The following is a 13,015-nucleotide window of genomic DNA, read 5'->3' on the forward strand; positions in this document are numbered from 1 at the left end:
AAAAAAAACAACCAAAAAAACGCAACCAACCAACTAAAACCTACCATTTAATGTATCTGCAAATTAATTTGAATTGGTATAATATTTGTCTTCTAGTGTTAGCTGCACAAAGAGGACATACAAGATTAAAAATATTAATTAAAAGCAAATCTGAAAAGGCTTAGAGGTTCAGCCAAAACTAACCTGGCAATCTGTCATCTATTCCTTATTAGTTATCCATCTGAACTTTTTGTTTACAAATTAGATGGATTAGATACAAAGCACTTATTCTTTTCACAGTTTTCTGAAACTTTACATTCTGCCAATTATTATGGCACCTGTCAGAGGCATTCTTTCAGATCAAGTTTTCAATACGTCAATCACAGAGACAAGGTTTGTCCCAAAGAACTTGAGACAACTTGAAATTCTGTAAGAACAGACTCTTACAAACACTAAGTTGGTATTTGTTTATCTAGCCATACATTTCCATAAAGAACAGTCAGTTCACATTTTATATGATCTGTTTTGCTTGTTAGAAAACAAAGTTATCTGCTTGTTAGGCACGGCATTTTCTGTGTTTGCGAGAAATTAAAATCAAAGCATTTTTTTAACTTTGCCCAGTAAACTACACACACATATGTAACTACTGTTGTTATAATAGGAAGGCAGGTGCAGTAATAAAACCAAAATACTTCAAGAATTTTCCGTTCCAAAAAAAATGCAGTGTCCTTGACATAGTGACAGTACCACAGCATCGTTGAATGGGTCGTAATTTGGGCCTTTAGCCAAATCAAGGCTGGCTTCATATGCACAGCATAAGGAACGTAACACAACTTTTCTACAGCACCTATGCACAATATCGCAGGCAGAACATATACCAATGTCTCAGTTTTCCTAGTTACAGCTTCTTTCCTCCCCAGATTTTGCCTGTGTAGAAACACGGTGAGTTTGGGCAGTGGCTTTGTGAGGCTTACCTGTACCTACCCCACTAATCCCAAATAAGCCTCCATTGTGCTTGCAAAAATCAGCTCAACAAAATCCCTGTGCTATGTAACGTCCCACTAATTCATTCTGAAAATCACCACCTAAAAGGCTTCCCCCTAACCTTCAAAAAGTTTTGATTTGTATCTTGATTCATCTTAAGCCATGCAAGTCAGTATCAGGGGTGAATTTTTTTCTTCAGTGCACAGCTTTAAGAAATATCTGTTCAGCCCAGCCCTAGTTTTTGAACACTGGCTCTGACTCTCCTGCAGATCTGTACCCCGTGTCACTAATTAGAGTTGCACATCACCCTCCCACCACCATTTGAGGTTGGCTGCCTGTAACAATGAGTTTAGGAGACTGCAACCAATTTCACATGACAGAAGCCTTGAGTCATTAGGTCCACCACCTTTAAATAAGCCTAGTAACCAAAAAAGCAAACTATACAGTGTTAATTCTTTAAACCACACACACCAAATGAAACTGAGAACCTTATGCTCCTTCTTAAAGGAAACTTTGAAGAATATCCCTTACTTCAAGTTCCCTGCAATTCTTCCATAGGTTATCATACCAAAAAATCACTAAACTTTTCTAATCTGACACATGGCAAGCTCCAGCTTAAAGAATTGGTATTTAATTTTGACTTTGTGCATGGTAGAAATAGAAGCACTTCAAGTTGACATCTAATATACCTGAAGTAATACAGAGTTTCAAACACAGTCAAGCAGCAATCATAGAATCGTAGAATCACTTAGGTTGGAAAAGACCTTTAAGATCGAGTCCAACTGTTAACCTAACACTGCCAAGTCCACCACTAAACCATGTCCCTAAGCATCACACCTAAATGCCTTTTAAATACCTCCAGGGATGGTGACTCAACCACTTCCCTGGGCAGCCTGTTCCAGTGCTTGACAACCTTTTCAGTGAAGAATTTTTTCCTAATATCCAATCTAAACCTCCCCTGGCACAACTTGAGGCCGTTTCATCTCATCCTATTGCTTGTTACTTGGGAGAAGAGACCGACCCCCACCTCACTACAGCCTCCTTTCAGGTAGTTGTAGAGAGCGATAAGGTCTCCCCTCAGCCGCCTTTTCTCCAGGCTAAACAACCCCAGTTCCCTCAGCTGCTCCTCACAGGACTTCTTCTCTAGATGCTTCACCAGCTTTGCTGCACTTCTTTGGACACGAAATGCTGTGGGTTATTAATTCAACATGGTTTACAACAGAGGAAAACACCTACCTGAGGGTAAGGGTCAACTGTTGCTCCTTTGACTTTACCAAGTCTCCTACTCTAAAAGTTGTACAGCCCAGGAAGCTTCGCTACAAAACAAAGCAGAAAGAGAAGATAACATCTCTATTAATTTTTTAAGTTTTAATTATTACTTTTTTTGGTTGCATACTTGGAAATCTTTCTTTGGTACCTAGAAAAATATTACATTCCAGTATACTAGTTTGACACACTATCCAGTAGAAATTTTTTATGCACCTGTAGCATGATTATCAGTAAATTATTAATCTCTGGTTTTACAGGCAGGAACCTCTCTCTTTTTCATTAAGAAAAGTCTGACAACCTGACAAAATAACAGGTTGTAAAATGTACAGCCACAGGAAAATTTTTGTGCAGTACAAGCATTTGCATCTTCTTCTTCCTCTATTTACAATTTCTAGATTACGAGAAATGCTAAGTTTTCAGTGTTTTAGAAAAGTTGTTCTTGCTATGGTTTTTCCCCAACCCTTAGGCACTACTATCTATGTATTCCAGATATGAATGTACTTTCTAAGAAGGTATTTCTACACCGAGTTCAGCACAAGTTTATTAATGGAAATGTTATATTCCTCTAGTTTATGGCAGTGTTTTTAAGTACTTGTTTCCGTTATTTTCATTGTAAGGTGGCCCTATTCATTGCAGTACAAGTGCAGAGAAACATGCTAATGAAACTAGAACGTCTAAAGTTAAATTAAGCTATGCCACTGTATCTTTTCCTTCTATCAAAATCACCTTCACACATCATCAGGAAAATAGTGCAGAGGAAAATAAATGCATCTTTTGCATTTTGGTTATTTTTTTAACCTCTGCTCATATTCTGCCGCACATTGCTAAAATCTCATTTGGCCAACTTGGCCAACAGTAGTATTCTTGCCGTGGGAACAATGGACTACAGCCATCTTCTATCCATTCATCTTCCAAATACACGACTCAATATCACTTGCTCTGAATAAATTATAATGAGATCATAAGATTATGTTAAATTTTTGCAAGAAAACTTTAAGTACACAAAGTTTGTTTTTATTACTTTATACTAATTTTACTCTACTGTTGGAATGGCAAAGTAAAACTCCAGGCTAAATTATATAAGTTCTTGGATATACACATTAAAGAAGAATCAAGTTGCTCTGAGTCAACACAGGCTGCATGCAGAGAGCAACTTTCCTGTTCATGGAAAAAGAGGAGAGAATTTGTTGCTACTGAGAAGCGTAACTTCCTCTGGTAAAAAAACTGTGCAGCCTGTGCTCTTTCAGGAAGGCCAGCTGGATATTGAGTGTTTGAACACTAACAATAAAGCTCTACAATAAGATAGGTTTTCTTGCATATAAAATGTACAGTTCAACTCACAATTCTCAATTTAGGTAAGCAACAACACTGATCTCCAATTTGGTAAACTAAGTCATCGGTTATTCCTATCAATGACACAGACTTAGATTTCCTGTGCTTTCGTTGGCACTTAAGCAGAGGAAAAAAGATGCAAGCTGAGAGTCTAGGGAAGGCTAGGAAAATAGTGGATTTGGGAAGTGCTGAACAGGAAATAAGGAAGAAAAGAGGCCTATAGGAAATATATAGAGAAAAAATACCGTGGCCACATAAGCAAAGATAATGGTTAGTTTTCAATGCCAAAATGAAACATGTACTTTCACAAGGAAATACGTCCAGGTGTGGCACAGGGTGATGCACAGCCTTGCTAGAGTGAACACACTGACAGTTCTGTCTTCCTTTAGATCAGTCAACATGACAGTGTTTATTCACTAAAACTCTGTGGTGACACGGTTAGCTCAGATTAGTTATCTTCCTACAAGAGCATATCTTTCTTGGTACAATAAGAACACATTCTACAGCACAGCATCTACATAGCAGCCTTTATTCTGGCATTTCATGGCATTTGAGTGCTTGTATTTGCATCCTTACCATTTGGAAAGAGGGAGAGGGATATTTAGAATGAAATTGATATAGGTTGGGTCACTCGGTGCTTCTTTCTGCAGCACAATAAAACTATAAATCCATTTAAGAACCCTAAGTCAGAGTCCTCATGATCAGGGCTAAGAAGCAATCACACTGCTCTCTTATACAATCTATGAGCTTTGGTAATTGTACCCACTAAGCACCTCTGAGTGTCATATCTAGTTCTCCAGGGTCATGAAATCAAAGGTGAATAATTTTATGGGCTTAAAAAATTCTACTTATTTGTCAGTTTCATATTTTTATACTTATTTAGAGTAAGATTTTCTTTGCCTGACAATGCAGTTCAGAGTTATTTGTAAAATTAAATGAAATTGTGGAAGGTCCCATGACCCAAATGATTAAAGTTATGCTAATGTTCAGGGGGTCTAATTTCAAACAGTGCTGCAGAATACTTTTTTCATACTGATTTAGATACAAATAGTCTACCCTGGGGCCTGAACTGGCAGTCTGCAAACCAATCTAACTTTGCACGTGACTTGGAGAGGCTTGAAAAGCAGGCTTTAAACAGAACTGCTGCTGTAATGCTAATTACAGAGGGATATTACTCTATAATTTTGCTAGTGGGCTACTTACGATTATAAATCTTAAGATATGCGCCTTGAGTAGTTTGATAAATAATCTCAGCTAGGCAAAGAGAAAAGTCTCTATAATAGCCATATGAAAAGTTGAAACACATTGATTATTTCACCAAGACTGAATTTGCTGCCAAACTGCAGATTTTTTCAAACACTAGCTAAAGTCCTGGAAACTATGCCAAGGAAGCCCTGGTAATGCAGGAAAGTCAACACTTTAGGCTAAAAATTTTAAAATCCAGTTATTTTAAATATTTGCATACATAGGTCTGATACCTGCACCAGATGGTGTTTGGTCTTTTATTCAGCTCTAGCAGGACCAACATTTCCCACTCCCATGAGATGTCCATATTATCTGGGAGATTCTAGCCTTGTCACACCCAGAAATGACATCCCAGTATCTTTGCCAAAAGTTCTATAGACCTACACAGAAAAATAAGTCCTCCATTTGTCACCAGTGTAATTTCTTAAAGTGAACCCAAAGTCAAATCCTACAGCAGAACATTTTATGCTCTGCACAGCAAAACCAGAAGGCGACAGGCCAGGCTCATTGAGGCAGTACGGTTCCAAGCTCTCAATCTCATCCAGACTGCTTGTATGGCAGTAGCAGGAAGTCTAGATAGTTGTGCTTGCCTCAGGATATTTTCAGTTGAAAAGGATTTTCAAGAAATATGTGACTGGGATTACATCAGTCACTGAGACTATTACTCCTGCCTTGATTTTTTATTCATTTAACCCAGCTCCTGTTTAGCAGTTAGGCAGAACACCATTTCTCTTCATTGGGTGTCTGTGCCTGCTGATGAGGTGAAAAAAAAAAAAAAAAATCAATTAATGAATAAAAATTGCTTACTCCAACATCTGCTCTTGGTTCCTTGTGATCAGGTAGGACACTGGTGCGGACCTGAGAGAGAAAGAAAAAGAAGAAGAAAAAAAGGGAAAAGAAACATTACTTTTTTGTTGTTACTTTCCAAAAAGAATGGGAGAAGTGTTCGTGTTTTTTTCCCTCATACTTTCTACATGTTGGAGATAAATTTAAAGGGAGATCTATATAATTTAATAACAACTAATAACTTAAGCACAACATCTTCTGGTTCCTGTGGAGAAAGTCTCTCACCACTACCCGTTTATCATTCTGAACTTTGCTGATTCTCTAAAGGGGGAAAGGCTGTGCTCAGTTGTTCGTTTCCTAAAATCAGACTCTTCGGCTCTAACTTGAATGCCAGAATTCTTCATCTAGAGCTGTTATCTGGGACCAAACTTTTCAACCACAAATGAAAGAACATAGTACATTAAGAAGTATTTTCTCCAAAGAAGTATTTGCCTTTGCCAGCTGATCCGCAGCAGACATCCTGATCCCCCATCTCACACAACGTATGGCCCTGTCTCCTCCTACCACTTCCTGAGCACCTTTGAGGTGACAGATATTTGTAGGAAAGTCCCTGTATTCTCCCCTACATGGGACCTCTAGTTGTCCCTGTGTTTTCTGTAGGGTGGACCTGCTGTTGCACACAGTTACTTTCATTTCACAAGAAAAGCTATGGGACAACCTGAATTCCTCTTACTTCTGTATTTCCCACAATACAGTACAGGTTGGGGGGGGGAGCACGATTTAGTGTCTATATAATTTACTGTTGAATGTTGGTTGAGAACAGACAACTGATTAAAGAGTAAAAATGAGACAGAAAAAGTGTAAGAAAGCCTCTGTAACACCCCTCTAACATGGTCTGCCTGAACCAAACCAGCCCATTGGATCAGCTTGCTGGGAGAAGGATGCCAGCTTCAGCAACGCACAAGGGAGGCATGTACTGAGCATTCGCATCTGTTCAATTACCTAGCCTAAATAACAGATATCCATTTACAGCACGGCCCCCCAAGGACAATCTTTTGGCTTGATTTCAAAGTAAAACTCCAACTCATTTTGCAAATCTGTCATCAAAAGACTCATTTTTGCCCCATGCCCTCAAATGTGTCCCTCAAATGTGTCCCTCAATTCTTTTATTCTAGCTGCAACTTACTATACAAAAAGAAAACCCTCCTTTAAAACAAAGAGAATGTTACTTGTCTGTTATGCTAAATACAACATGTTGTTAGAATGGGCCAACCAAAAATCTACCACAGAGACATGACAAAGTAGAACCACAGCTTTTCTCAGTCAGCTCTTATCCCTTGATTCTCTACAGCGAGAACAATTTTTTCTCCCACAAAAGTCTGACTACAGGAAAGAAATACTATAATTAATTTAATGAAGGCCAACATACTTTAGAAATCTGTGGGAGTCCTCATTTGGATGTAATTTTACATTTGGATTTTTTCCACTAATAGAACAGTAGCAACTCTGAGGCATTTGGCTTTCTACAGAATACTAGTACAAAATTTTTAACACAAAATTTGTATCTAGAATTTACCTATAAATACTTCAAGTCACAAATTAAAATAAAATTACTGATATTTCCTTGTTGGTGATACCTGTCTTACCCTTTTGGGGGCTGGGGAAATGGGGGAAATAACTTACAGCAGATTTGTTTCTTAAAAGAAAGAAGGGGTATCAATGCCAGGCCAAAAATTCAATGTCATTTTAAGATGCTAAAAAGCTGGTCTACATGCTAGCCTCAAACAGGTAACATCTGGCCCAACATGGAAGTAAGGTATTGCCATTTTCTAAATTATTATGGATATTTATTCAAGAAACATGAACAAATAATTTAAGAATTACCCTTCCTCTTCATCATTGATTTATAGGAGGATGCATTTGTAACCCAGAAGCAGTTCAGCAAGTATTTTAAAAACACATGTAATTGTTTTTCCATGATACTAAGCTGTGCTTTAAAGCAAGAGGAAGCCCAAGTATCTTTTATGATTATTGAAATCAATGGAATCAAACATACACTTAGAATCATAGAATATTCATTCCTTTCTTTGCTGGATAAAGTCTCAATTCAGGAGAACATATTTCTATTTTTCTGACCCAGCAACGAAGTGGAAAGGGATGCCAAAACCTGACAAACCTACAGTACCAGCCTTCCATGTAACAAAAACAATTTGTAATTCCAAATGGAGTTAAATAAGGGAAAAAATTCTGTTGCTTGTTTGCAGTTCCAAGTTCAATTTCATTAGTGTCACAATGAAAGGAGAAGTATCCACAGACTTCAGTTTTCAGTTCTAAAATACTTCTTTATTCAGCTACATATTTTGTTTGTTTGTTTGTTTTCATGTGGTTTTAACTACTTCATAACCAGTAGTCATACAGCCAAATGTATATAAATACTGCATTCGGTGGGACTGGCATTCGACTGTGCCTCTCTTCTCTCTGAAATGTAGTTCTTTTGAAAGGAAACTGGATTTTTTTGATGCAAGTGTGTGCAATTTTTTTTTTTTCAGAAACAGTTTTAAAATATTGATTAAAAAGAGAAGTTGTATATGTGTATGTAAATGCATATATGGGAGCTGTAGTCTGGTCCCTTTCATGCTGTCTATTGGTTGAGTTCCCAAACATGCTTAAACTCTCAGAATACTGCAGTTATCAGTCCCATTGTCAGATGTCCACATAGGCCCAGGCAAGCATCATTACAAAGTCAGACAGTTCACAACCAAATATAAAACACAAGAACTCAGCTCTAGTCCCAATCCACAAAATGAAAGAGGAAAAAAAAAAAGGAAATAAAAAAAGAGAGAAATACAACGCATTTGAAAGAGCAAATATTGTCCCAGTACATTACCTGATTAAAAAAACTGCTGTACTTTTTAAAACCTTGTCATAAACCAACTTTTGCCTAATGGCCCCAGTAGTATTCTAAAACAACTACAAAATATAAATGCAAACAAAAAGGCAGATTTTAACCTCAAGCATCCATTATTCTGTTAGAATTTCAGTTTTCTCACAATTTGCTCTAAGTTTTCCTGAGCAAAAGGCAAACCTCTGAATGGTGAGTTTATTCAGAATTGCGGGTAAGACTGAACTTCCCTGGAGTAACACACATTACAGCCTTACCTTCCCAGACAAAAGATGTACGAAGAGATCAGAAAAGTAAGACAGACAGACAGCTTGTAACCTAGGTCAAATGCAAAATGTTTATGATGACTATTCATTCCAGCGATTTAGTTTGTAAAATAATACAGCTATCTTGTATACACCACAGCTTGTTGTACCAGGAAGAACATTAGTGCACTGGAGTGGATACTCATGATACATTCTGTTTTCTTTAAAATTCATACAGAACAATATGCAATGAGTAACTATCCTTACACTTTCTAGTGCATTTATCACAGACATATCCAAGTGTCAAATTTCTCTAGGCATAAATGCTAAATTCAGCTTTAATTAACTGTCCTTTAGTATAAGGCAGCTCTATATGATTAAAAAGAACATTTCTTTCAGTCATTCATGGCAGCCTAAGCCACATCCACGCACATGGTCAAAGTTCAGAAGACTGAATCATTATTATTACTGAAACTTTTGTGCTTGCCCTTAATTAAAGCGTTTGCATTTCAGTTTATGATCAAAGGCCATGTTCGGAAAGCACTTAACTTTTGCAAAGAAATAATGCTAGATCCTTTTCTCAGTTACTCTAGATTTACCTCATCAAGTCACCAGTGGCTTCCAATGACTTCCCAGTACTTATTGCTGTCAGCTGCTCAAATGGACTATTCTGTCACCACTGTTATATGCTCCCGGCATCTCACAATACCTAGGTACACACCACATCAGGCAAAGCATATGATAAGAGAAACTACTGAAAGTAGTCACTGAAAAATTGACTTATACTCTTTCAACATAGCACCTTCTAGGAAGGGATTCACAATTTCACACTCTCAGTATAATTCTGGCAGTGGTGTAAGAACACAAGAGATGCAGACAGTTTTACCTTTACGTTACCTGGAGGTGCTCTGGCACAGTGACCATGGGCACCTTTCTGTCCTCCCCCAGTTCCAGGAAGGAACCTGACCTCTGCTAACACAACCACCACAATTCCACAGACAGCTGCTACGGACAGTCAGTCCTCATCCTCACCACCACCGCCTGCCTGCCAGCCACTCAGCACCACCCATCAGAGTCGGGGAGTAACTATATTTCGTGTAACTTTCCAGTCAAAAAAGTTGTACCCTCATGTATTTGTGGTGGAGGAGCTGGAAATGCTGAAGTTGTTACTAGGTTCTGCAACAATATCGATCAGCTTTTATAGGATAGATCCCATTCCAGTACATGCAGCAAATTCATTTTTAAAAAGAAGATATTGACGAGACGCTGTACATTTACCAGCTATTTATTTTCATCATATAGATTAACAATTTGCTAAATAGTTCAATCAACATAGCATAGTCAGCAAAGTCAAGCACTTCCATCGATACTTTGTTGGATACCTTCTTATTGGATGAAGGACAATGCCAATACAGTCATTTTCCACCCTTTAGTGCATAATTATTTCTAAGAGTCCATATAAAGCAAAAAAGAAAATCTTTTCCCAATAGGCATGCATATGGTATTGCAGGGCTTACAGTTCCACTGGGAAAGTTGTTATGCAGAGACAGTAACAAATGATAAAATTAAATGGAAGATGAAAACAAGTAAAGGGAACATAAGCTACTGCAACTTTACTGCAACGCTTTTGCAGTGCTATAACATATATAATGTTTATTATATAATATATCAATAAAATATAAAATAAAAATTCTAAATTTTTTTTTATATATATATATATATATATATTTCCCTACTATCTACAGTAGGGAAAGTGGGGCTTTCCCTACTATATGTATGCCCCTATTATTTGCTGTATACCAAGTGACAGTTTCAGCTGTTTGTTTATCTGAAAGGGTCAAAGAGAAGGGCAGGCATATCTGCGTACGGTTGGATACTTTTTACAGCCAGTGTTTGATTGTGACTCTCTAGCAGAGTGTGGAGTCAGAATCATTCGTTTGTGCAGCACTGATACTATATACTACCTCCGGGCAACACTTTTCAAGAAATAATACGAGGATAACAGAAAATAGGAACTTCTCAGTCTCTAAGAATCATCACGAAATGTTTTTCTTTCCAACTTCTCTACAACTGAATATCTTTCTCTTCTCTGTGCAGGCTGCATCTTTGTACACTTTCTAGAGAAGAGTACCAACTCATGGTACAAGATAAGCACTAAGAGATCCCCCTGAGCAAAGACTGAGGTTAACAGAATTTAACAGCTTATGTAGGTGCATAACTAAGTGTATGAATAATGAGCAGAAAAACACAAAAGCCTCGAGTATTTGATTACAACTACAGTTTTGTTTGTTTATTTTTACAGCTTGGGCATATGATCAGAACTGCCTTCAAAAAAACTCAGACCCACAGTTCAGAAATAACACATTACTTAGGAACTCACTCTGTGTCGAGTGCATCACAAAAAACACGCCACCTCTCTGCAACATCCAAATGGAAGCTGGAATAGACCAAGTGACAGAAAAATCTATACATCATGAGTGCTTTGGAACATGCTACAGAGAGCCAGATCAGATCCAGCAAGGCTTATTAACTCAGCATAATCGCCAGCCATACCAGAGCTGTAGTACGTTGCACTGTGCCTCTACACAAAACGATACCAACCGTATCCATACAATGGCCCACTGCAGCTCAGATTCCAGGAGCAGGTTACAGCTTGGGTACGGGGCCTGACTCAGCACGGCTCACAGCTTTGGCTGCTGACACTCAGTCTGCAAATTACCAAACGTAACCAAGAACTGACTATACTGAAGATGTGCTAGGAGGAAAAAAGGCAGCTCCTGTTAATGGTCTTTCCCCCACAAAGCACTAAGGTCACGTACACAGCTTCTTCCCCAGTATGCTCCAAGAATGAAACATGCAAAGCTGAAAATCACACATTTGAAACACAGTTATAACAGCCTCCTCATATCTAGGTCTATTCTCTTCCACAGCTATTCATATGATAAATAACTAATCCTTGAAGGCAAAATCCTAAGCTTGATTTATCTCTTGGAGTCAACGTAAATATGAAAAAGCTGTCAAATCTATCCATATAAATCTAAATAATCTTTAATATGTTTTCAGTGTATGCAATGAAAAAAATGGAAGGAAGAAACTGTTTACCTTGTTAATGTAGTACACAGCAGGAGCACTAGATTCAATTTTTTTAACCTATTTGAAACAGCTTTTTTTCTCCACTGAGAAAGATCTGTCAACTGTAACGTTATGTGAGAGATTAAAAGTGACAAAGAAAAATGGTCTTTATAAATTAGAGATAATTAACATTTGAGTCTTAGCACCATTAAAAATAGATGCTCTTCTGCTACTAGTAATTAATTTGCTCTTTACTGAAACTCGGGGTACAGATACTATGTCAGTATCAGTTGCTGCAGTACACTGCTTTTTTTCAGGGAGAAGAAAAACCTGTGTATTGCTGCACCCCGTCAACCCTCGGCTAAGAGTTAATGCAGACCTATGCTGCAAAGCACTGTCGTTTTGCACGATGCGATCGTCGTCACTCCCTTTGTGAACAGCTGCTAGCAAAAGATGACCTCTGCACTGTCGTTCCATGGTTGCACCCCTGAAGAAACACCTACCAGTGATGGTTCAAGCATTGCAAGGTTTGAAAGACCATCCGTTCTCAGCTGCAACACATCTAGCCGTGACGGGGGAGCGACGCAGCGCTCACCCGCTCAGAGTCCCCCACAGCGGTCAGTGCTGACTGACAGAGGCAGCATCGCATTACAGGTTGGTTGGCTGCTCATTAGTCAACCTGGTTTTTTTCAGAGGTCAAGCTTTTGCAATCATTGTAATGACCACTGGTAGTGAAATAATGAAACACAGGCTTTTTCCTCCATCTCTCAGTTTTTTTGAGCAAAGCCCAGCCACGTGAAGAAACCTTCTGTAGTCTTAAATAGCTACTGAATAGGCTAGGCATTTCCTCAGTTATAATTTTTATATAATGTAATGAAGTCCTTAGTCATTACAATCAGCCAACAGGCTGGTTGCTCTTCCCCCCGCCCCCATCATAATTTCTGGGAATCACCCCTTTAAAGTCTATTGCATAGTAGGAACTATCCACAAAATCTGAAGAGTAAAAATCCCCTTCAAAGTGCTTGCGATGCCTGCTCTTCCCTGCTTGCTTTCACTGTGAAATAAAAGTCACAGAAGGCAAATTCTAGCTTCTGTCAGCAAGCTACTGATGGAGCATTCCTAAATGTTTTTGGCTATTCATTTATATGGGCCAGCCAATGGGGAGTTGTTACTTGCTCAAATCTGAATACCTCAGGCTGGT

At 38.3% G+C, this 13,015-nt stretch overlaps 1 protein-coding gene across 1 annotated transcript in view; it reads right to left on the reverse strand.

The window, feature by feature from the left end:
* The window catches only part of INPP4B (inositol polyphosphate-4-phosphatase, type II, 105kDa), a 297,867-nt gene that overhangs the window by 122,998 nt on the left and 161,854 nt on the right, over positions 1–13,015 (reverse strand). Inside the window, exons 8-9 of the mRNA XM_010566942.1 lie at positions 5,617–5,667; positions 2,200–2,279 (exon numbers count right to left, since the gene is read on the reverse strand). Of these exons, the coding sequence (XP_010565244.1) occupies positions 2,200–2,279; positions 5,617–5,667 (131 nt within the window). The remainder of the gene's footprint in view (positions 1–2,199; positions 2,280–5,616; positions 5,668–13,015) is intronic.

The sequence above is a fragment of the Haliaeetus leucocephalus genome, unplaced genomic scaffold (genome assembly GCF_000737465.1).
Source record: "Haliaeetus leucocephalus isolate CR32 unplaced genomic scaffold, Haliaeetus_leucocephalus-4.0 Scaffold220, whole genome shotgun sequence".
In the NCBI taxonomy this organism is placed as follows: Eukaryota; Metazoa; Chordata; class Aves; order Accipitriformes; family Accipitridae; genus Haliaeetus; species Haliaeetus leucocephalus.